Source organism: Aquila chrysaetos, assembly GCF_900496995.4.
Source record: "Aquila chrysaetos chrysaetos chromosome W unlocalized genomic scaffold, bAquChr1.4 W_unloc_2, whole genome shotgun sequence".
NCBI lineage: Eukaryota > Metazoa > Chordata > Aves > Accipitriformes > Accipitridae > Aquila > Aquila chrysaetos.
In genome coordinates, this window is record NW_024470322.1 from 3,119,664 (window position 1) to 3,144,034 (window position 24,371).

General features: G+C 43.4%; 1 protein-coding gene and 1 long non-coding RNA gene across 5 annotated transcripts in view; one reads left to right on the forward strand and one right to left on the reverse strand.

Moving 5' to 3' along the window:
- LOC121232945 (tyrosine-protein kinase Fer-like) overlaps nt 1-24,371 on the reverse strand; it is a 216,201-nt gene that overhangs the window by 183,982 nt on the left and 7,848 nt on the right. For 2 of the 4 annotated variants that reach the window (XR_005931770.1, XM_041121461.1), the window contains exons 2-4: nt 12,714-12,972; nt 7,665-7,838; nt 2,344-2,443 (exon numbers count right to left, since the gene is read on the reverse strand). Coding sequence is in view for 3 of the 4 variants with exons in the window: in XM_041121461.1 (XP_040977395.1) it covers nt 2,344-2,443; nt 7,665-7,838; nt 12,714-12,920 (481 nt within the window). In the remaining variant the exon portion in view is untranslated. Of the gene's footprint in view, nt 1-2,343; nt 2,444-7,664; nt 7,839-12,713; nt 12,973-13,085; nt 13,228-24,371 lie in introns of those variants that run through there. The other 2 variants (XM_041121462.1, XM_041121463.1) reach the window with 2 other exon arrangements.
- On the forward strand, nt 6,641-23,136 carry LOC121232971. Its single transcript, XR_005931777.1, has 3 exons — nt 6,641-6,652; nt 13,304-13,306; nt 22,818-23,136. It is a non-coding gene; the product is annotated as an uncharacterized LOC121232971 (long non-coding RNA).

Consider the following 24,371-nt stretch of genomic DNA (forward strand, 5'->3'; position numbering starts at 1 on the left):
TTACGATATGTGGAGTGTGAGAGTTTATTTCTTCAGCCTGTAGGATAAGGAAAGGGAAGGAGACACAACACAGAGACATAAAATCTGACCAATTAGCCTTGACAAAGACAATAACCAGAAACAAACCTGGTCAGTCACACTAATTGAGGGGCTAGCAAGAAACTGCAGGCAAACTATCAAAGCAGCTGGTTGCAGGTAGAATGGGACCAGTCAGTACGCTTGTCTGGCTGAGCCCTGCACCTGGTCACTGCAGTCTACCCTATCTTATTATATCTTCTTATTAAATCTTTTCTTAACTATCTCTCTGCATAATCTCACTCTGTCTTGTGTGTGTGCTGCAAGGACTAAGCACCAGCTACTGGTGAGACCTGTGTGTGAGTGGAATTTGGTGCCAACTACTGGAGTCAGACAGGGGGTATAGGTGTCCTGCAGCCTGTGCTGTCAGCTACTAGAGTGAGCGAGGGTCCTAGCATTAGTTGAAGGGGGCCATAGATCTCTAGACCTAGGTAGGGTCCTACAGACTTTGTGCCTGGAATGCCAGCTACTGGGTGGGATCAGCATGAGTGGATTTGGTGCCAGCTACTGGAGTCGGACCAGGGGTGTAGGCAGCCTGTGGCCTCTGGTATCAGCTACTGGATAAAGTGGGGGTCTTTAAACTCTAACCACTGGAGCAGGAACAGCATTTGTCCTGAAAACCAGCTACTGGGAGGGACCGGTGTGAGTAAGGGGCTCAGTGACAGCAGCTAGAGTGGGACTGCATGTCACAGCCCATGTGCTTAGTGCCAGCTGCTGGTGAGGGCTGAGTGTCTGTATCTTCCCCAAATCTAGTGTGCATGTATATTCACTAGCAAACTTTAAGCTGGACTAGCTGGCAAGTAGGAGGCCCTGGGTCTGGGCAGGGGTATCAGACGGGCAAGGGTCCATGCTGGTATACCTAGATGGACTTGCAAGTGCGGAGTACCTATGGGATAAGTGTGTGCATGCTTGCTAGTGAGCATCAAGCTGGACTAGCCAGCAAGTAGGGGACCCATGAAGCAGGTAAGAGGGCCCAGGATCTGGGCAGGGGTACAGAGGGGCTGTGCCAGTACTTGAGGGATCCGCAAACATGCATGTGCTTTTGAACCTAAAGCGTCATGTGTGTGCTTTCACTAGTGACCTATCTCTACCAGCCAAAGAGGAAGGGGACTTGTCTGTCTATGTTTATGTTTTATGAGAGTCCTATATGTAGGAGCTGTTGAAGGAAGTGCCTTATCTGTGGCAGTCTGTGTAACCGGTCGTGTCAGCATCCTCTGCCTGTGTGCACACCTGTCTCTCTGGGATACATGCTCAGCTTCGCTACTGGTTGAACCTGCAAATGGGAAAGTGGCAGTCACATTCCTCAGCCTGGGCAGAGGGACCCCAGGTCCCTGGGCACACCGGGCTGGGCTCCAGAAGCCAGGCAGGAGGGAGTCCTGGGCCAGAGCAGCTGGAGGAGGAAGCCATGCTCTTAACATCCCTCAACACATTCATTTATCAGTTTTCACCCAGAATTTTGGACAAATTTGGAAAGAAACAATCTTTCTCTCAGCACCGATAGCTACTATACTGCACTATGAACTATAGTACAACAGAACCAAGGACAATAAGTATAATTTTAGGCAGTCATACAAAAAGTAAAGATGGATCTTAGAATTATATTTACACACTGCCATCCAATTAATTTTCTTTAAAGAAAAAAAAAAATCTTAGGAAGCATGTAAAAAACCCACCAGTCCTTAACAAGATATTTCAACAGACAATAGAACAAAGGCTCTCATTTACCTAATCATTAGTACAAATCAACAGGAATCAAAAAACATGCAATTTGGACACACCATTCCCTTAAAAGCTTTAAAACGTCCCAGCATACCAATGAATTCTTTTCCCCCTTTTGCTTAAGGTTAAACAATTTGGATCCATTCTACTAAGTGTCAAGAATTGATGTCACTGCCACTGCAGCAACCATAAAAGATCACAGGATGTAAATAGGCTGCAGCTACAATGTAGATGAGACAGAGCTGCAACCTGCTTACCACTATTACAGTGGATTTGAGCAATTTTACATTCAAAATATGTCCACTGAAGGAATGATGAGTTTAGAACAGAGCTACCATTTATTTTAAGGAAGGGCTATCATTTGTTTTGATTTTCAAAAACAGTACCATCAATATATATGACAATTAGCCTTACTTAAGACATTTTGGTTTTTTAATATTGCAATCAAGTTGCTTAAAATAAAAACATTGTCTTGTTTCACTGTAAGAGTTTTAGTACATTCTAAAACCACAATAATAAATAGATAAAATTAATACAAGTCAGTCATACCTTTAGCCACAGCTTCTTTATACTTTTCTTTGGCAGAATTTACTTCTTTTATTAGTTGTCTATAGCTAGATTTTAGTTTCTCCAATTCTGTCTTCGTGACCTTTAAGAAAACAGAAATATAAAATGTATTAAAAATACTCAAACTCAACATTACTAACAATCTCGCCATTAGTGAAAAAGAATTACAGGATTTTTTTTCTAAAATAAGCATATTAAATTTTTTCATTAGCTTGAGGTTATCTTAAAAGGCTATTACTTGTTGTCACAAAAACAAAACCAATAAATGTAAGGGATGAAATTGAGGCCTGAAACAGTTTCCCTATTTGTATCAGTGCAGTACAGTGTAACAACAAATGTTTAGGAAACACAGTTTATCATAAACATTAGTACATTTTAATCAAGTGGAAAAAAAGATGCTTATTAAAATCACACTAGATGGAAAAAGTTCTATACGCTACTCTCAATCTCCACCTCAACACCAACCACATTGCTGGAAGAAAGAAGAAACAGTGCTTTTCCATCTCTCAGTAGAGCTTTCAGACTGATTTTTTCAGACCTGATTTTTGACAGTTGCAACTAACCTTTCCCCAGAGCACCTGAACGAAACTGATTCCCGTCAGCTTCACTGCTTAGACACAGCACTCTCAACATCAGCAGGGGGACTGACATCAGTTTTTATTCCACCACTAATGCTAAAAGTAACAGAAAAGGTCCTGAAAAGCTCTACCTGCAGACTTAAATATTTGGTTTACACTTGATTCATATTTTAGAATAGAGACTAGAATCCCACTTCTACCCAAAACATCCTGGACAGTAAGGAGCACTCATTAACAAAAGTTTTAAAGCTCTGATCCTAAGGACATCAAGGGATGTTATAAGTGGCCACCACCTCCAGCAGCTTCAGAGCCCAGGGATTCCTTCTGCCAAGCCACTGGAGACCCCCAGAGACCTGGGGATCTCCATCCCAGGCCAATGGATGTGGCTGCTGCTTTCAGGTACAACCAGTAGCAAGGCTGAGTGTGCATCCCAGACACACACACGCACACACAGAGGACAGAGGGCTACACAGACTGCCACAGACAAGGCACTGCCTTTAACAGCCAGGACTCACACAAAACATAAGCACAGACAAGCAAGTTGCCTTCCTCTGCGGCTGTGTCCTAGTTTCAGCTGGGATAGAGTTAACTGTCTTCCTAGTAGCTGGTACAGTGCTATGTTTTGAGTTCAGTATGTGAAGAATGTTGATAACACTGATGTTTTCAGTTGTTGCTAAGTAGTGTTTAGACTAATGTCAAGGATTTTTCAGCTTCTCATGCCCAGCCAGCGAGAAAGCTGGAGGGGCACAAGAAGTTGGCACAGGACACAGCCAGGGCAGCTGACCCAAAGTGGCCAACAGGGTATTCCATACCATGTGACGTCCCATCTAGTATAGGAACTGGGAAGTGGGGGCGGGGAATCGCCGCTCCGGGGACTAGCTGGTTGCCGGTCGGCGGGTGGTGAGCAATTGCACTGCGTATCATTTGTACATTCCAATCCTTTTATTATTGCTGTTGTCATTTTATTAGTGTTATCATTATCATTATTAGTTTCTTCTTTTCTGTTCTATTAAACCGTTCTTATCTCAACCTGTGGGTTTTGCTTCTTTTTCCCGATTTTCTCCCCCATCCCACTGGGTGGGGGGGGAGTGAGTGAGCGGCTGCGTGGTGCTTAGTTGCTGGCTGGGGTTAAACCACGACAGGCTGATAAGGACTGAAGGTCACCAGTGAAAGCACACACACCACATTATTCACAAGCACATTCACAGATCCCTTGAGGAGTAGCACAGCCCCTCTGTCCCTCCATGTATTGGGTTTACACGGCATGGGTAGCTTCTGTGAGAAGAGTCCAGGGGCTGCCCCCATGCTGGACAGACCCAGTTCCAGATGACTCCAAAACAGACCCACCGCTGGCCAAAGCTGAGCCAATCAACAACACAGGTGGCACCTCTGTGATAACATATTTAAGAAAGGGTAAAAAACACTGCACAGCAGCTGTGAGAGAGGAGTGACAAAAAAATATGAGAGAAAAGACTGCAGATGCCAAGGTCAGTGAAGAAGGAGGGGGAGGAGGTGCTCCAGGCGATGGAGCAGAGATTCCCCTGCAGCCTGTGGTGAAGACCACGGTGACGCAGGCTATCCCCCTGCAGCCCATGGAGTACCATGTCAGAGCATATATCCACACTATAGCCCATGGAGGACCCCATGCTGCAGCAGATAGATATACCCTGAAGGAAGCTGCAGCCTCCAGAGAGGAACCCACCCACACTGGAGCAGGCTCCTGGCAAAAACTGGGGCCTGTGGGTGTCACCTCCCAAAGTTGGAGCGACTCAGGTTCGTGGATTTCCTTTGTCAGAATTAAGGTGAAATGACACCAGGGGAGTTCAAACTGTCACGACCCAGACTGGACAGACCAGGGAGTCGTGTTTAATTTGAAATTCCCTCGGGCTAAATTAAGTTGAACCGACACCAAACGATCAGTTAAACATTTTATTCATGACAGAAGCAAACTGAACTGGGGAGGCATGGTAGTAGGTGGCAGGGTTTCTCACAACAGGAATTGGCATAGGACTACTTCTGTAAACCATGTAACCCATGGTAACCATATACATCAATTCAGGGAATAAGGAGATACCTCCCATCGAGTCACGAGGTTCAGAGCAGACCCCCTTGCTTTCTAGACTCCTCCTCAGAGAAGGGCCCAGGGGCGGCTGGATCCACTCTTAGTCCCAGACTTGGTCAACAGTTTTATGTCTACAGGGATGAGGTGTAGGGATTGTGGAAAAGGAAAAGGAAAGAGAGAAGACAGAGAGTGAAAAAGGAAGAGAGAAAGGTTTCACCAGCCCTGGATCCAGTGTTGGTTCAGTCAGCCGAGGGGTCCAGTCAGCCAAGGGGTCCAGTTCCAGTGGGCTTGTGCGCCTGGGGCTTCAGTTTGTGTCCTTTTATCATCCTTGCTCCTCCTTTGGGTGGGCACTCAAACTCAGGCTAATGAACAGTTTGTGAGCCTTTGGGCTTGGGGGTCATTTGGGGAGTAACTTCTTCCCTGCAGAAGTGGCCATTGTTTGATCTTTGTATCAGAACAGCTTATCAGACCAGGGAGCTGGGCACCCTCCAGCGTGCCCTCCCCCTCCTGTTGCTGATGTCTGAGCTGATGGGCTTTTCACCTGTGCTTCCTTGCTGTACAGGGTTTGTTGTTATGCAGAGTTCTTCTTTAAGCAGAACTTGCCCCACCACAATGTTTGAGACATTAACTCTTTCAGTCTCGCACACAAACAACAATCAACATTTATTCAACCTAGCTAATCTTTGCCCAAGTACAAGTGAGCTTATCAATATGAACCTTGCATCATGTCATTAAGCCGCTGTTTGAAAAGAGAAGGGAGGTGTAGAAAAAGAAGCAGAAAAAGGAACATGAAACTGTGTCAGTGAACTGTACAACACGTGCTAACCATATGTAAGCCTTACTTATTTGGGGATCAATTCAAAGAAGAAAATATGGAGAGCCCTCCCGTTGAGTCACAAGGTTCAGAGTGGACCCCCTTGCTTTCTGGACTCCTTCTCAAAGAGGAGCCCAGGGGCAGCTAGATCCACTCCTAATCCCAGACTTGGTCAACGGTTTATGTTTAAAAGGATGAGGTGTAGGGACTGTGGAAAAGAGAGACAGAGAGAGGAAGAAAGAGAGAAGAAAAGGATTTCATCAGTCCTGGGTCCAGCGTTGGTCCAGCCAGTCTAGAGCTCCAGTTCCAGAGGGCGCACCCCAAGAACTCGTCTTCCCTTCTTTTATACCTAAAGGGTCTGCCCCTGTAGGTGGGGGTTTGCCATCATTGAGCAAGCGCAGTGTGAGCTCAGGCATGTTCCAGAAATTGAGTCGGTGGTCTCGACATGTGCAGTTCATGTTCCTGGGATTCTCTGGAAATGGGTCAGTGGGCTTGGGGGGTCATTGGGGAGTTGCTTCTCTCTCCCTGCAGGCATGACCGCTATCTGGCCTTTCTTCCAGGCGCATACGTTGTGCTTCTTCTCATGGTTGCTTAAGATAAGGAATTGTGGCTTTGGAGAAGTGCAGTCCCACCCTCCGTGGAGCTTTCTCCTCCAGCCACATTTTCCTGTTCACACAACTCCAGCGCTTTTACAGAGGCCATCTTCTCCAACAAAGTTCTTTAACAAATGTTTGAGACATTGGCTATAATTTGTCAGACCGTAACAGTGGGGGACCCACACTGGGACATTCTGTTCCTTAAGGACTGTACCCCATGGTATGGGCCCATGCTGCAGCAGTTCTTGAAGAACTTGAAGGCAAGGACCCACATCAGAGCAATTAGTGACAGACCGTATCTCATGGGAGGGACCTCATGCCAGAGCAGGGGAAGCGCATGAGGAGGAAGGAGCGGCGACCAAGGTCAACCCACCACACTCCAATATCCTGGCCTGTATCCTGAGCCCTCCTACCCACTCTACATGTCTCCTACTCAGTGGCTAGTCCAGCTTGGCACTCTAACAGAAACACACACTCCTACAGTCATCTCAGAGGCACCCCACACTCACAGGTCTTCCCAAATACCAGCACTGCCCCTCTGCTCACCTGATACCCCATGTGACTACAAGTGCTGTTAACATACCAGTGTTTTAGGTATTGCTGAACAGTGCTTGAACAGCATCAAGGCCTTCTCTGTTTCTCACTCTGCCCCACCAATGAGTAGGTTAGGGGTGGGCAAGAAGTTGGGAGGGAACACAACCAGGACAGCTACCCCAACTGACCAGAGGGATATTACATGCCATATAACATGATGCTCAGCAATGAAAACTGAAGGGACGGGTATTTGGGGGAGGTAGCCAATGCTCAAGAGACTGGCTGGGCATCAGTCTACTTGTGGGAGGTAGTGAATGATCGCCTTTGCATTACTTGTTTGTTTCTCCACCACCACCACCACCACTTAAGCTGCCTTTATCTTGACCCACAAGTTTTCCCGCTTTTGCTTTTCCTATTCTCTCTCCCATCCCACTAGGGGCAGGGGGAGTGAGTGGCTGCATGGTGTTTAGCTGCTGGCTGAGGTCAACCCACCATATCTGTCCAAATAAATTCATATAGAAGAACATTTTCAATCTCTGCCTTGTCAGCTAGCAGGGGAGAGAAAATGTGGAGGAAATATTGAAACTAGACACAGTCTACATATCACAAATCATCACTTGTACCATAGCACAGAAACAGAACAACTAAAAAAAAAAATTCACCTTTAACTTTCTAAACAAAACTATAATAAATCTATAAAACATAGTCAAATAAAATACCTTGTACATCTCTGCTTCAATTTGTTGATGAACACCTACATAACTCTTCTTCACTTGCTGCTTATCTTTGATCATCATTGTAAGCCTATGCAACGGCCCAGAATTAAGATTCTCTGCATGTGTCTTCATTATTTTACTCAGCTGTTCTGTTTGCTGCACCATGAGCAACCAAGACTATTAAAAAAACAAACAAACAAAAAAAAACCACACAAAAAAGGAAGAAAAGCAGTTACTTATTCTGGCTTACAAATAACGAACAGGAACTGTGGGGAAAATGCATCACTGTTTAAAACAATTTAGTAATTTTATTTTTCTTTTTAAGTTACCTGAATCTTGAGATCTTGTAAAAAAGTTCTTCCTGCTACGGCAAAACTATCCCTTGAACTTATTCATAAAAAAAAGTATCAGACACAAAAACATAATATTGCATGGTCACATTTCAGCAGTGTTTTAGTACTTCTAAACATCCATGAAAGCTGTACAGCCTTTTCTGGATTACATCCTCAACACCTTTGACAATCATGTCCCCATGTTCTTTGTTCTCTTGTTTCCTAATCACAGTTCCTCTCTTCAAGCTGACTTTTCCGCCTTTATCTAAATATTTCACAGTAATATACATTTTAATTGTAATTGTTTAAGAGGATACTATTCATCAGCTGTTCCATATTAATTGATATCATCAGTGTTCAGTCCATCAGTGACAAAACATAAGGTGCTAACAGATTACTCATTTGTCACAGTAACTGAACATCTTTCTGTACCCTTAACTTTAATAACTTCCTTGGCCATTCTGCCAGTCAGTTTTCAGGACAGCAAAATATACTGTGGCTTTGAACCTTGCATAAAGAATGAACTGCAACGTGAACAAAGATTTCCAACGTACAACAAATAGGGACCTGAAATTAAAGTTCAGATGAAAGGAAAGTATTTCATACCCTATAGAATCTTGTTACACTTTGTTGATGGGAACAGTATTGGGTTCCTAAGAGGTAATTCACTAACAGACTGCTATGTTACATTTGAAATTGCAGAATGGCTATTTGCAATACAATTACCAGTTTTTGAAGGCAGCTGATATGCTGTTTTTAAAATCTTGTTCTTGCTAAAGATACAAATTAACCTTATATCATCAAACCTTCAAAAATGTATTTGTTTGGTAGGTTTGGGGGTTTCTTACATCTCATTATAAACATGTATTATACTGGGTCTGGCTGGGATGAAGTTAACTTTCTTCATAGCAACGCATATGGCGCTGTGGTTTAGATTTGTGACCAGAACAGTGTTGATAACACACCAATGTTTTAGCTATTGCTGAACAGTGCTTGCACAGCATCAAGGCCATCTCTCTTTCACACTCTGTCCCCCCACAGCAAGTAGGTCAGGCGTATGCAAGAAGTTGGGAGGGGACACAACCAGAACAGCTGACCCAAATTGACCGAGAGAGATATTCCATACCATGATCTGCAATAAAAACTGGGGGGAGGGGGATTTTTGGGAAGGTAATCGTTGCTCAGAGACTGTCTGGGCATCCGTCTGCTTGTGGGAGGTGGTGAGTGATTGCCTTTGCATCGCTTGCCTGCCTCCCCCCCTTCCTCTTTCCTTTGCTTATTAAACTATCTTTATTTCCACCCATAAGTTTTCTTGCCTTTGCTCTTCTTGTTCTCTCCCCCATCCCCGGGGGGGTGGGGGGAGCAAGTGAGCAGCTTTGTGGCACTGCCAACTGAGGTCAACCCATCACATATATTTCCATCTCTACATGACTATGCTAAAAGTCACATGGGATTTTAGAGAATAAAATGAAAAACAGATAATCCCTGTATACTTATTAAACTATATTTAACATTTCTTTTAGCTCATACACATTCCATGGACTGCCACAGAGCTGTCTCAGACTGCTTAAAAAGTAATGTTCTAAAAAGGTCAGGGCCTAAAGCTTCCTGGCTTTATCTGAAAACTGTTTAATCCTTTCACTATAGAACACTTTCCAAATGACATCAGAAGACATATTTCAAAGTTGTGTATGATAAAAACAACATTAAGCATCTTTATTACAAGAATGAACTCTTCTATAACCACAAGACTCATGAGAGAGCTCCTAAAGGTAGAACTGTAAGAGTTCTGCATTTTCTCTTCGACTGATTTATTACTGATGAAACAAATAGTTTCAACCAACCCTGAAAATCCCAGCAAATGCATTTTTCAATAGAACAGGTACTCTAAAGAAATACTTAGCTTACAATTCACTAAATAAACCTAAATAAGTCATATACGTAGTGAAAAATTGTCTTTCCAATTTAAAAAAAAAAAAATCATCTGCACATTCTCTATTCCTTACATCTCTCTTTCCACACTGAGAAAATACTGGTTAAAACAAGATTTCAGTGTTTTGTATGATTACATTTTATTAGTTTTAAATAGCAAAAGCTATTTTAAAAAGCTAGCTAAGGGACAGATATAAAAAAAGGCAAAGCATTACCTTTTGGGGAAAAAAAAACCAACCAAACCACACCAAAAAACCCACAAACCACAATCTGTCAAAAGCAACAAAATAAAACATTGTTCAGTTTAACAGGTGAGGTTTTTTAGACATACACACAGAAAAAAGCTTATGGAAAGCACTTAAAAATACTGCTCTTCTGGCATTAGTAGATGCTGTCACTGTGCCTTCCAACAAGTTTACTGCCTCTTCATTAAAAAAAATAGGACACATTTTCAAAAAACCCATCTCCAATTACTCACTCTTTCTGTACACTTAAAAAATAAAAGCATAAAAGATTAGAGATCTTGGTATTTATTTTTGATGTTACATAACACCAAAAATGAAATCTATATGTAGAGTTTTTCAAATGTTAGGAAATGTAAGATACTAGACCTACGCCACAAAATACTTGGTCAGATTTTGGTTCTATAAAACCTCTCTTCTCAAGAAAAGGTATCATGAAATAGAAAAGTAAATTAGAATGATGTCAGTAACCAAAACAATAATTCAGACATTTTAATTGACAAAAATCAGTAAGACAATGTATTGCTACACAACCTTAAAATCTAAGTTGACAGTGAAATTTCAGGGCAAGCCCATACAAAAGATTTGCCAGTAGCACGTGAATATTTTTGCTATTGTGCAAAGATGTACAGAGATCAAGGGTGCAGTTTGAGTAACACAGTACCTCCTCAGAAGATGGGGGGGAGGGGGGCTAAAATAACTCCTGAAGGAACAACTTAGGTGCCAATGTCCAAAACAAATTTTCAAAATATGACACAGATGCCTCTCTGCAACCCAAGGAGAAAATGGCTTAAGATACATCTTCAGCTTTTTTTATTATTATTATTTGCTCACAAAAAAAGATGCCCATATTACTCGCATAAGTTGCGCTAGACTGAGCTAGCCACAAAGCTTAAAGATTGCAATGCTGAATACTCTAATATCTATGCTCCTTTATTGTTCTAGCCTTAAGTCACTCTCAGTTTCACTGCCTAAAATAACTGCAAGACAGTTTTGCTAGCACATAAAAGCAATTCTACTGGGGCAGCAGTAGCAAGAACTATGAATCATATCATCAATAAATCTATGTGAAACTGAGTTTTCTATGCCGTATATTTTATAATGATGGATCCCAAAGAAGACATCTGACTTCTGCCATTAAGCACAAAACGTTTCAATCAGTTTACCAAAATCATCACAGCTTAGATGATAAAACCTATAACAAACTGTGCATGAAAAACATAACTGGGTGAAAAGCATTCCAAATATACTAAAATACACCATTAAAACCCACATATGAAAAAAGGCAGAGCATCAATTTAAAAATACAATTACTGGGGAGGGATGGAACTTAAGCTAGACGCTATGTGGTTATACTTTTGGGACATCTGAAACAGGCTAGCTATACCAGTGTAGCTTTCAAATCACACAAACCACCACTTTAATCCAGCATAAATCTAGATTGATGCACAAGGAGTAGTTATGTTCCTACTCCTATGAGCATTATATACTATATGTCATGCTCATACCTAAGAGGCCAGCATTCAAGCAGCAACTCCATAAGGCAGCTAAGAACTGCTTTGTCTAAAACTTAACCTGACCAAAAAAGATGTTTTCCTGCAGAGTAGGAGATCAGTATTTATGCCACACTGAAGTGACTGTGTAACCACTGCTACAGCAAAAGGGGCAAGAATTGAATAAGCCATTAAAACAGAATTGTTTTCTCTAGTCAGGAAGGAATCCAAGTCAGGAGTGAAGCTTACTAACAAGTGAAATAGGGAAGTTTAAGTCATCTTTACGTTCATTGTACTTCCTCTAAATGTGATAATTAACAATTTAGGGGGAGGACAGCCTTACCTTCATAAAAAGTCAAGACAGTTATTTTAAATTGGGTATGAAATTATGTTTAAACATATCTACAATTATGAGAAACATCCTGAATGCTTTGTTTTCACAAAAATATACTATGATGTGAATAACAGTTAGAATGCTAGGCTTTGCCTTGGTTTCTTGGCATTTTTCTATTTCTGTCACAAATTCTATAACAAAAACAATAGTTCTTATTTAACTGTTTTATAAGAAAAGCTTACTATAATGTTTTGAAAACAGAGTATGCTAAACAAAATAGCAGACAACCCAGGAACCTAAAATACTGAAGTTCAATATTCAGGATCCTGGTTTAGTTTGTTGTTCTTAAAGCAAAACTGGAGCTTGACTTTTGCATATTCCACTGAGGGACTAAAAGGAGCTTATTTTAAACACTTTGGCAACAGTAATTCTCAAGAGGCTGAATCAATAGGAATCAAACACAAACCCTATTTTGAGCTGAGCCAGTTATCATTCCATATACTATCTTTCCCATTTTCCTCTAAATAAAGTAGACAGAATATAAGACAGAGTCACTTCACAAGCAGCCAGGAGAATAATATTTATTGTGACACATTTTAGTAGGTCACTGGAAAATAAAATTTAAAAAAACGCTAGACTTCATTACTTACAAAAAACCAGACAAAAACCCCAAACTAATGAAAAAACCCAACCCTGTTGATTTCTAAGGATTTTCTTACCTTGGACACATTGCTGATATAATCCAGTTGACAAGTACTCTCTTTATCTATTTGATTACAAAGATTTTGTAAAGTGGAAGCATACTCCTTATCACTTTTTACACGCATAACCATAAATTTCTTCACTGTTTCCAGCAGTCGTAGTTCCCTGTCTTGCAGTTTTAATAAAGCATCATGAGAATACTTCAGGTCGCTTCCAAACCCCATTTTTTAAGGCACTCTATACCGCACAGCTGACAAGATAGATTCTTCACCACATCTGAAAGTGGAACAAGATTCATGAGAAACATATTGAAAGAAAAACTTGTGTTACAAAGAGCAACTATTAATGCCTAAACTCTGAAATAACATAATCATAAGATTAAGCATTACCTTATATATACCACTTGGAAACCAACTGAAAGGAAGGTCAAAACAATTTCAAACACCAACCTATGACTTGAAGAGATCTCAGGTCCTCCATGTTACTTTGAACTGTCAGCTTAATCTCAGTTTGTAGCCTCCAGTTTCCCATCTGTAAAATATAGTAGTATAATAGTACCTACCTGTACTAGGTCTGGCTAGGACAGAGTTAGTTTTCTTCATAGCAGCCTGTATGGTGCTGTGTTTTGGATTTGTGACCAAAACAGTGTTGATAACACAATGACGTTTTAGCTATTGCTGAACAGTGCTTCCACAGTGTCAAGGCCTTCTCTGTTTCTCACACTGCCCTGTCAGCGAGTAGGCTGGGGATGGGCAAGAAGTTGGGAGGGGACACAGCTGGGGTAGCCGACCCAAACTGACCAAAGGGTTATATTCCATGCCATATAACATCACGTTCAGCAATAAAAACAGGGGGTAGTCTTTCCACAGTAGCTGTTGCTCAGAAACTGGCCGGACATCAGTCTGCTTTTGGGAGGTGGTGAGTGATTGCATTTGCATCACTTGTTTCCCCCCCCCCCTTTCACTTATTAAGCTGTATTTATCTCAACCCACAAGTTTTTCTTGCTTTTGCTCTTCCAATTCTTTCCCCATCTCACTGCAGGGAAAGTGAGTGAGCAGCTGATGGGTGCTTAGTTGTTGGCTGGGGCCAACTCCCTAACTCTTAAGTGACTAGTCCTAGTGACTCAAAATATTTGATTCCAGTGTTAAGTCCTAAGAACACTGCATCTCTGAGAAATGGATAAATGGAAGATGACTAGGCAGTTTGTTCCTAAATACTGTGGTAACAGTTTCAAATTCAACCTCCCAAAAGTTAGAAGATATTTCAAATCAAGTTCCCCGTGCAACCTTACATTGATCCCCTCTGAGATACACACATCATAACAGAGTCCTTAATTTCATACCATTTCCCCCTAAAGCAGATCCATCTCACTGCAAAAAATAGACATCATTTGATAATCAGATAATAAATATTGAATATTACTGTATGAAATCCTACAGCACAACTGCAGGTTAAAGACATGTCTGAGCTAGCTTTGAAACACCTGCTTCTGATACCGATACACATGCAGCCACATCACAGAAGAGTTGAGTCCACATATACGAGCAATTTCCAAAGACTTACATAGGTTTTGCCCTGTGGGCTGAACCCCATTTTCTGCATATCCATCTAAAACTTATCCCCATACTAATCGGCTTCAAACTTGGTCAGATAAACTACAATTACAGCTCTAGACCGCAGTACAGACATACCCTGTGCATTGCTTTTTCACCAATTCCTGCACTCCAGATAAGCCTTAGTTCTTTTGAACACAGAAGTATTAATTTCTTCATAGGCTTTTCATTCACACTTAAATTAGCTGAGTGCTTTACAAACATTAATAGATTTATCTTCCTAACAGTCCAAGAGGTGAAGCAGGACTAATACTCTTATTTTATGCAGATAACTACGACATAGAAATTCATGTCAAGATTTAACCAGCTAATACTAGATACCTAATTTGCAAGGCTTAAAGACAGACTTTTCAGAGTGCCCAGCATTTTTAATCTATTAAACACCTAGAACAAAGATGTAATTGGCTTCAGTTACCACACAGAATTTCTGCAAATCAGAATCTACAACTTGAAAGCTATCAGATAATGAAGAACAGTCATCACATAAGCAAATTTTCATGTATATGATTTTTCCAATATGATACGCCATGATAATAGCAGCATAATTACTTTATCTCCAGAGTAGCCTTACTCCCAAAACCATTCCTTCTCTTGCTGCAGTTTCCTGCCTCAGTTAACTCTTCCAAAAAGTTACTGAAATAAGCCTCATTCACTACATATTTATTCTCAGAACACAAGGTATGGTATGTAACTAAAGAAACCATGATCCTATAACGAAAATAAAAATAGCATTGTGTTATTATGCATGTACACAATAGAGACAAATGAAAGTTATCGGAGTAACCTTAGATCTTGCTGTCACAAGCTTTCATATGCTCTTAACTTCAAAAGCATCATATATTCAGAATTCTTACTGATGGTTAAGAGCTCTGTCAAAGAGCAACACTAAATTTATATTGGCTCTATTCATAAAGGATGGTCTCTGTCATTAGCTGTATTAATGCTAATATTTTTACAGGTAAAGTTTAGGAACAGTCTTGCAAAAAAATTTAGTAAGATGAACAAAAGAAAAATATTAAGACACTTATTAAAATGGCTGGTGCTTCATTTGTGATTTTTGACATGCTTTAGATTTCTATCTACTTTTCTGACTAAGCTCATTTATCTCCTACCACACTTCAGAGTTATAAGCTACTTCCTTACATTTCAGAATCGGAAAAGAATGGAACTGAATCTCAGGATAAAGTCTGGCCCTGTGCTACTAGTAAAGTGCTGACTTCCATCTTTTACTAAAGGACAGGAGGACAAGGGAGGGAGAAACTCTTCTCAGCATATATTTCATTCAGCTTTTACTGACTCACAGTGAATCAATAGAACAAAAGATCAAATAATATCTCACTTCAGCCTCCTAAGTCTCCCTTCATTAAGTAACAATTAGACTGTTTTCAGATTACACTATTAGATGTCTGGATATATTGACAAAAAATGAATACATACTGGACTCTGATATTTGTTTTAAATCATTCCATTCATCACAACAGAAGTAGCTGTCCTGGTTTTGGCTGGGAAAGAGTTAATTGTCTTTCTAGTACCTGGTATAGTGCTATGTTTTGGGTTCAGTATAAGAACTTTGATAACATGCTGATGTTTTCAGTTGTTGCCAAGTAGTGTTTAGACTAAGAGAAGGATTTTTCACCTTCTCAAGCCCAGCCAACAAGAAGCCAACTAGCTCCTTGGCTAGTTCAGGTCAGCTGTCCTGGCTGTGCCCCCTCCCAGGTTCCTGTGAAAATTAACTCTATCCCAGCTGAACCCAGGACACCCATCTTTTCGCATCACCCACCAAGTGCACCCAGGCCCTTGAGCAAAAGCAATCCCACGAATGGGTTTACCTTTGCCTGAGGCAGGAGTAACCCAGACTGTCTTCCCTAACATATTCTTCATGCACACTACAGGGACTTTATCCCCTTCTACAGTACATAAAAGTTCTGACTGGGCAGGGCCACCCCGATTGGCAGATCCTCTGGTGTTGACTAACCAGGTGGCTTTTGCTAAATGTGTATCCCAATGTTTGAAGGTCCCACCCCCCATTGCTCTCAATGTAGTCTTTAACAGTCCATTGTATCGCTCAATTTTCCCAGAGGCTGGTGCATGATAGGGGATGTGATACACCCACTCAATGCCATGCTCTTTGGCCCAGGTGTCTATGAGGTTGTTTCAGAAATGAGTCCCGTTGTCTGACTCAATTCTTTCTGGGGTGCCATCTCGCCACAAGATCTGCTTTTCAAGGCCCAGGATAGTGTTCCGAGCGGTGGCATGGGGCACAGGATATGTTTCCAGCCATCCAGTGGTTGTTTCCACCATTGTAAGCACATGGCGCTTGCCTTGGTGGGTTTGTGGGAGTGTGATATAGTCAATCTGCCAGGACTCCCCATATTTATATTTCAGCCATCACCCTCCACACCACAGGGGCTTTAACCCCTTGGCTTGCTTAATTACAGCACATGTTTCACATTCATGGATAACCTGTGCAATAGTGTCCATGGTCAAGTCCATCCCTCGATCACAAGCCCATCTATATGTTGCATCTCTTCCCTGATGGCCTGAAGCATCATGGGCCCACTGAGCCATAAATAGCTCACCCTTATGTTGCCAGTCCAGATCCACCTGAGCCACTTCAATCTTGGCAGCCTGATCCACCTGTTGGTTGTTTTGATGTTCTTCAGTGGCCTGACTCTTGGGTACATGAGCATCTACATGACGTACTTTTACAACCAGATTCTCTAGCCGGGATGCAATATCTTGCCACAGTGTGGCAGCCCAAATGGGTTTACCTCTGCGCTGCCAGTTGCTCTGCTTCCATTGCTGAAACCACCCCCACAGGGCATTTGCCACCATCCATGAGTCAGTATAGAGATACAGCACTGGCCACTTCTCTCTTTCAGCAATGTCTAACGCTAGCTGGACGGCTTTCACCTCTGCAAACTGACTCGATTCACCTTCTCCTTCAGCAGTTTCTGCAACTTGTCATACAGGACTCCATACAGCAGCCTTCCACCTCCGATGCTTTCACACAATGTGACAGGACCCGTCAGTGAACAGGGCATATTGCCTCTCATTTTCTGACAGTTTATTATACAGCGGGGCTTCTTCAGCACGCGTCACCACCTCCTCTGGCGACATTCCAAAATCTTTGCCTTCTGGCCAGTCCGTGATCACTTCCAAAATTCCTGGGTGACTGGGGTTTCCTATGCGAGCCCGTTGTGTGATCAGTGCAATCCACTTACTCCACATGGCATCAGCTGCGTGATGTGTAGAGGAGACCCTCCCTTTGAACATCCAGCCCAGCACTAGCAGTCGGGGTGCTAAGAGGAGCTGTGTTTCAGTACCAACCACTTCTGAGGCAGCTCAAACTCCTTCATATGCTGCCAATATCTCTTTTTCAGTTGGAGTATAGCGAGCCTCCAATCCTCGACTCCAAAACCCCAGGGGTCGGCCTCGGGTCTCCCCAGGTGCTTTCTGCCAGAGGCTCCTGGTAGGGCCATTCTCCCCGGCTGCAGTATAGAGCACATTTTTAACATCTTGTCCTGCCTGGACTGGCCCAAGGGCTACTGCATGAACAATCTCCCGTTTAATTTGGTCAAAGGCTTGTCGTTGCTCAGGGCCCCATTTAAAATCATTCTTCTTCCGGGTCACTTGATAGAGAGGGCTTACAATCAGACTGTAATTTGGAATATGCATTCTCCAAAAACCCACAACACCTAAGAAAGCCTGTGTTTCCTTTTTATTAGTCGGTGCAGACATAGCTGCTATTTTGTTGATCACATCCATGGGGATCTGATGACGTCCATCTTGCCATTTTATTCCTAAGAACTGGATCTCCTGTGCAGGTCCCTTGACCTTACTTTCTTTTATGGCAAAACCAGCCTTCAGAATGATTTGGATTATTTTCTTCCCTTTCTCAAAGACTTCTTCTGCTATATTGCCCCATACAATGATGTCATCGATGTATTGCAGGTGTTCTGGAGCTTCACCTTTTTCCAGTGCAGCCTGGATCAGTCCATGGCAAATGGTGGGGCTGTGTTTCCACCCCTGGGGCAATCGATTCCAAGTGTACTGGACGCCTCTCCAAGTGAAAGGAAATTGTGGCCTGCACTCTGCTGCCAGAGGGATTGAGAAAAATGCATTAGCAATGTCAACTGTAGCATACCACTTGGCTGCCTTTGACTCTAGTTCGTATTGACGTTCTAGCATATCTGGAACGGCAGCACTCAGCGGTGGCGTAACTTCATTCAGGCCACGATAGTCAACTGTTAGTCTCCACTCCCCATTAGACTTTTGCACTGGCCATATGGGACTATTAAAGGGTGAGCGAGTTTTGCTGATCACTCCTTGGCTCTCCAGTCGACGTATCAACTTGTGGATGGGAATCAGGGAGTCTCAGTTGGTGGGATATTGCCGCCGGTGCACCATCGTGGTAGCAATTAGCACTTGTTGTTCTCCAACCCTCAGCAACCCCACAATCAAAGGGTCTTGAGAGAGACCAGGCAGGGTAGACAGCTGTTCAGTGCCCTTCGTCTCCAAGGCAGCTATACCAAAGGCCCATCGATACCCCTTCGGGTCCTTGAACTACCCCCTCCTGAGATAGTCTATGCCAAGGATGCATGGGGCCTCCGGACCAGTCACAATGGGGTGTTTCTGCCATTCATTCCCAGTTAGGCTTACCTCAGCCTCCAATACAGGATCCCACTGTCACACCAGAAATACAAATGGGTTCTGCCCCTTTATAGCTTGATGGCATTAAGGTACATTGCGCACCAGTGTCTACTAGAGCCTTGTACTCCTGTGGGTCTAATGTGCCAGGCCATCGCATCCACATAGTCCAATAGACTCGGTTATCCCTTTCCTCCACCTGGCTGGAGGCAGCACCCCTCTCATTCTGGTCAGAATATCCAGTACTCACTTCTCATAAAATTGGCTCAGAAGTCCCTTCAAGAGAATCAGAAATAAGATCAGCCCTTCTACTCTGTTTGGAAACTGGAGCGGCATTTTTCCTAGTAGAATCCCCTTTTGTGGTGGTTTTTCCTCGCAGCTCACGTACCCGTGCATTTAGGACCAAGGTAAGTTTTCCATCCCATTTCCTCATGTCCTCTCCATGATCACATAGGTAAAACCACAGGGCACCTCGCGGTGTGTACCTTCTATATTGTCTCTCTTGGGCAGAGGAACGCTCACTCCTAATAGCTGAGACATTGGTCCTTACAGGTGGGCAATAGGACGTATCCTCTTTGATTTGCTGGACATCCTGGGATAGCTTCTCCACAGCCAAAATGCAGGCTTGTAGGGAGGAGGAGAGATTTTCTTTGTATTGACGGAGTTGGCGAGCCACTTCATACACTGTCGGTGCCTCTTCGTCTTTCCAGGTCATTATCGCCAGTGAGTTGGCATAGGACGATGGTGCACTCTGTACAAACTTCCGCCACATGGGTCGTGTGCATGGGACTTCGTCTGGATCTCTGGGTAATTGTGGGTTGTCTGGGTCATAATGAATCATCTCTAGCACAGCTAATTCCCTCAGATATTGGATACCTCTCTCCATGGTAGTCCACTTGCTTGAATGACATATAACATCTTCCTTAAAGGGGTACCTTTCCTTCACACTTGACAGGAGTCACCTCCAGAGGCTGATGGCTTGTGTTCCTCTTCCAATTGCCTTGTCAATGCCACCTTCCCTGGAAAGCGATCCCAGCTGCTTGGCTTCCCTACCTTCTAATTCCAGGCTATTAGCCCCATTGTCCCAGCATCGGAGGAGCCAGGTGATAATATGCTCACCTATACAGTGGCCGAAATCTTTTTGCATATCCCGCAACTCACTCAAGGATAGGGATCAGGTGATTACCTCTGGTTCTGCCTCTTCCTCCTGTTCCCGTGATGACCCTGGCTCATCTTCCTCCTTCGCTAAGCAAACTGATTTTTTTGTATATTTCTTCTTCTGTATGGGGGCAACTGATACTGGTGCAGGTTGGTCAACTGGTTCAGTTGCACTACTGCTTGCTGGGTTTTGGGTAACTGCAGCGTCTGTCGCCGGGGTTGGAGGGGCCGCAGTGCCCGTCGGTGGGGTTTGGGTAGCCGCAGTGCCTGTCGTCTTGTTTTTAGATCCAGAGACCTTCTCTTCCCCTTGAGGGTGCTGAGTGGTGTCGAACAGGGCTCGATAGGCATGGGCTAGGCCCCAGCACGTTGCAGTGATTTGTATCTCTCTGGAGCTGCCAGGGTGACAGCATACCTTTTCCAAATATTTTACTAGTTCTTTCAGATTCTGCACTTGTTCAGGGGTGAATTTCCAAAACACTGGAGGTACCCACTTTTCTAGGTACTTGCCCATACTACCCCACACACCCTGCCACTCATAATTATCCAGCCTCGGGGCAGACCTCTGGGTGATCTTCTTAAATAGTTGTTTAACCTTAAACAAGAGCTGAACCACATTCAGGAGCATGCTAATTCCTAGCAGTAGGGCTAGGACCGTGCTGGTCTCAACATCCCAAGGGTATTTAAATTTTTTAAAATTCTCAAACACCATTGTAACTGGATTGAAGGAGAAAGGAGAGGGGAAGAAAGGTACCCCACCCATAGATTGGCTTTCCGAGGAGGTGTCCTGGGTTCAGCTGGCATAGAGTTAATTTTCACAGGAAGCTGGGAGGGGGCACAGCCAGGACAGCTGACCTGAACTAGCCAAGGAGCTATTCCATACCATGTGACATCATGCTCAGCATATATATGGGGAGCGGGCTGGGGGGGAGCTTTCGGTGGGGGAAGTGGTGGAGCATCGGGTTCTGGGTGGTGAGCAGTTGCACTGTGCATCACTCGCTTTGTATATTCTTTTATTAGTACCATTGTTGTTGTTGTAACTTTTCTTTTTGTGTTGTCCCAGTAAATTGTCCTTATCTCAACCCCTGAGGTTCTGGGTTTTTTTTCTTTTCTCCTTTCTGATTCTCCTCCCCATCCCACCGGAGGGGGCAGGGAGGAGTGAGTGAGCAGCTGCGTGGTGCTTTGTTAACGGTTGGGCTGAAACCACAACAGAAGGAAAGGTAAATGGTGTAATTATTAATAGTTTCCCACAGATGGCTCCTGAAGTATAGAGGTGATGACAATGCTGAGTACAAATACCGGATTAATCCCACAGCCGATAACTTCATCATACCATAAGCCCGTATTACACAATACATCAAAGTTAAAACCTTAATCCACCTCCCACAGATGATAAGCAGCAGCAAAGGGACTACATACAGCAAGTGAGGTGATACATAACAGAACTTTAAAAATTAGAGCAACAATTCTAAGAACACATAAATAAACATAGTGACCAATGACTATTAGACCAATATAATGAATGCTTGTAACAAATTTGTTTTAACAAGCTCTGGTCGGGTTTGTCATTATCTCAACCCTTTGTGCCCCACGTTGGGTGCCAAAATGGACTGTCATCGTTTAACCCCAGTTCAGCAACTAAGCACCATGCAGCCGCTCACTCACTTCCCCCCCACCCAGTGGGATGGCGGAGAAAATCGGGAAATAAGTAAAACTCGTGGGTTGAGATAAGAACAGTTTAATAGAACAGAAAAGAAGAAACCAATAATGTTAACACTAATAAAATTACAATAGAAATAATAAAAGGATTACAATATACAAGTGATGCACAATGCAATTGCTCACCACCCGCTGACCAACGCCCAGTTAGTCCCCGAGCAGCCATCCCCCCTCCCCCCCCCCCACTCCCCCCAGTTTCTATACTAGATGTGATGTCACATGGTATGGAATACCCCGTTGGCCACTTTGGGTCAGCTGCCCTGGCTGTGTCCCCTCCCAACTTCCTGTGCCCCTCCAGCCTTCTTACTGGCTGGGCATGAGAAGCTGAAAAATCCTTGACTTGAGACTAAACATTACTTAGCAACAACTGAAAACATCAGTGTTATCAACATTCTTCTCATACCTAACTCAAAACATAGCACTGTACCAGCTACTAGGAAGACAATTAACTCCATCCCAGCTGAAACCAGGACACAGCCTTAGTACTGTGTAAATTAAGGCAATGTTCAATACAAAAATTAAAATCATAGAATCATTTAGGTTGGAAAAGACCCTTAAGATCATCCAGTCCAACCATAAACCTAACACTGCCAAGTCCACCACTAAACCATGTCCCCAAGCGCCACGTCTACACGTGTTTAAATACCTCCAGGGATGGTGACTCAACCACTTCCCTGGGTAGTCTGTTCCAATGCTTGAGAACCCTTTCGGTGAAGAAATTTTTCCTAATATCCAATCTAAACCTCCCCTGGCACAACTTGAGGCCGTTTCCTCTCATCCTATCACTTGTTACTTGGGAAAAGAGACCAACACCCACCTTGCTACAACCTCCTTTCAGGTAGTTGTAGAGAGCAACAAGGTCTCCCCTCAGCCTCCTTTTCTCTAGACTAAACAGCCCCAATTCCCTCAGCTGCTCCTCATAAGACTTGTTCTCTAGACCCTTCACTAGCTTCATTGAGGTGATGGAGCATGTCCAAAGAAGAGCAATATCTTTCTTGTAATGAGGGGCCCAAAACTTAACACAGTACTCAAGGTGCAGCCTCACCAGTGCCGAGTACAGGGGAACAATCACTTCCCTGCTCCTGCTGGCCACGCTATTTCTAATACAGGCCAGGATGCCATTGGCCTTCTTGGCCACCTGGGCACACTGCTGACTCATATTCAGCTGGCTGTTGACCAACACCCCCAGGTCCTTTTCTGCCAGGCAGCTTTCCAGCCACTCTTCCCCAAGCCTGTAGCATTGTATGGGATTGTTGTGAACGAAGCGCAGGACCTGGCACTTAGCCTTGTTGAACCTCATACAATTGGCTTTGGCCCATCGATGCAGCCTGTCCAGATCCCTCTGTAGAGCCTTCCTTCCCTCAAGCAGATCAACATTCCCTCCCAACTTGGTGTCGTCTGCAAACTTACTGAGAGAGCACTCGATCCCCTCATCCAGATCACTGATAAAGATATTAAACAGAACTGGCCCCAATACTGAGCCCTGGGGAACACCACTTGTGACTGGCTGCCAACTGGATTTAACTCTGTTCACCACAACTCTTTGGGCCCGGCCATTCAGCCAGTTTTTTACCCAGCAAAGAGTATGCCCATCCAAACCATAAGCAGCCAGTTTCTCCAGGAGAATGCTGCAGGAAACAGTGTCAAAGGTTTTACTGAAGTCTGAGTAGACAACATCCATAGCCTTCCCCTCATCCACTAGGCAGGTCACCTTGTCATAGAAGGAGATCAGGTTGGTCAAGCAGGACCTGCCTTTCATAAACCCATGCTGACTGGGCCTGATCACCTGGTTGTCCTGTATGTGCCGTGTGATGGCACTCAAGATGAGCTGCTCCATAACCTTCCCCGGCACCGAGGTCAGACTGACAGGCCTGTAGTTCCCCAGATCCTCCTTCCAGCCCTTCTTGTAGATGGGCATCGCATTTGCTAATCTCCAGTCCACTGGGACCTCCCCGGTTAGCCAGGACTGCTGATAAATGATTGAAAGCGGCTTGGTGAGCACTTCCACCAGCTCCCTCAGTACCCTTGGGTGGATCCCATCCGGCCCCATAGACTTGTGCGTGTCCAAGAGGTGTAGCTGGTTGCTAACCATTTCCCCTTGGATTACGGGGGCTTCATTCTGCTCTCTGTCTTCCAGCTCAGCAGGCTTGGTACCCTGAGAACAATTGGTCTTACTATTAAAGACTGAGGCAAAGGCAGCATTAAATACCTCAGTCTTTTCCTCATTCTTTTTCACTATGTTTCCCCCCACATCCAATAAAGGATGGAGATTCTCCCTAGCTCTCTTGTTGTTAATGTATTTATAGAAACATTTTTTATTGTCTTTTACCACAGTAGCCAAATTCATCTAATTTCAAATGCTCCAATATTGCAGAGGCAAAGATGTGGTAAACAAGTATCAAGATCTAACCCACTTCACTGTCTATAGCCTAAAAACCAATACTTTTAATTATATATAGAAATCAAGTGAAACCAATATAGATCACACTGTCACTTACTTGAAGCTAAAACTGTGAGAAGAATTACCAAATAGATTAA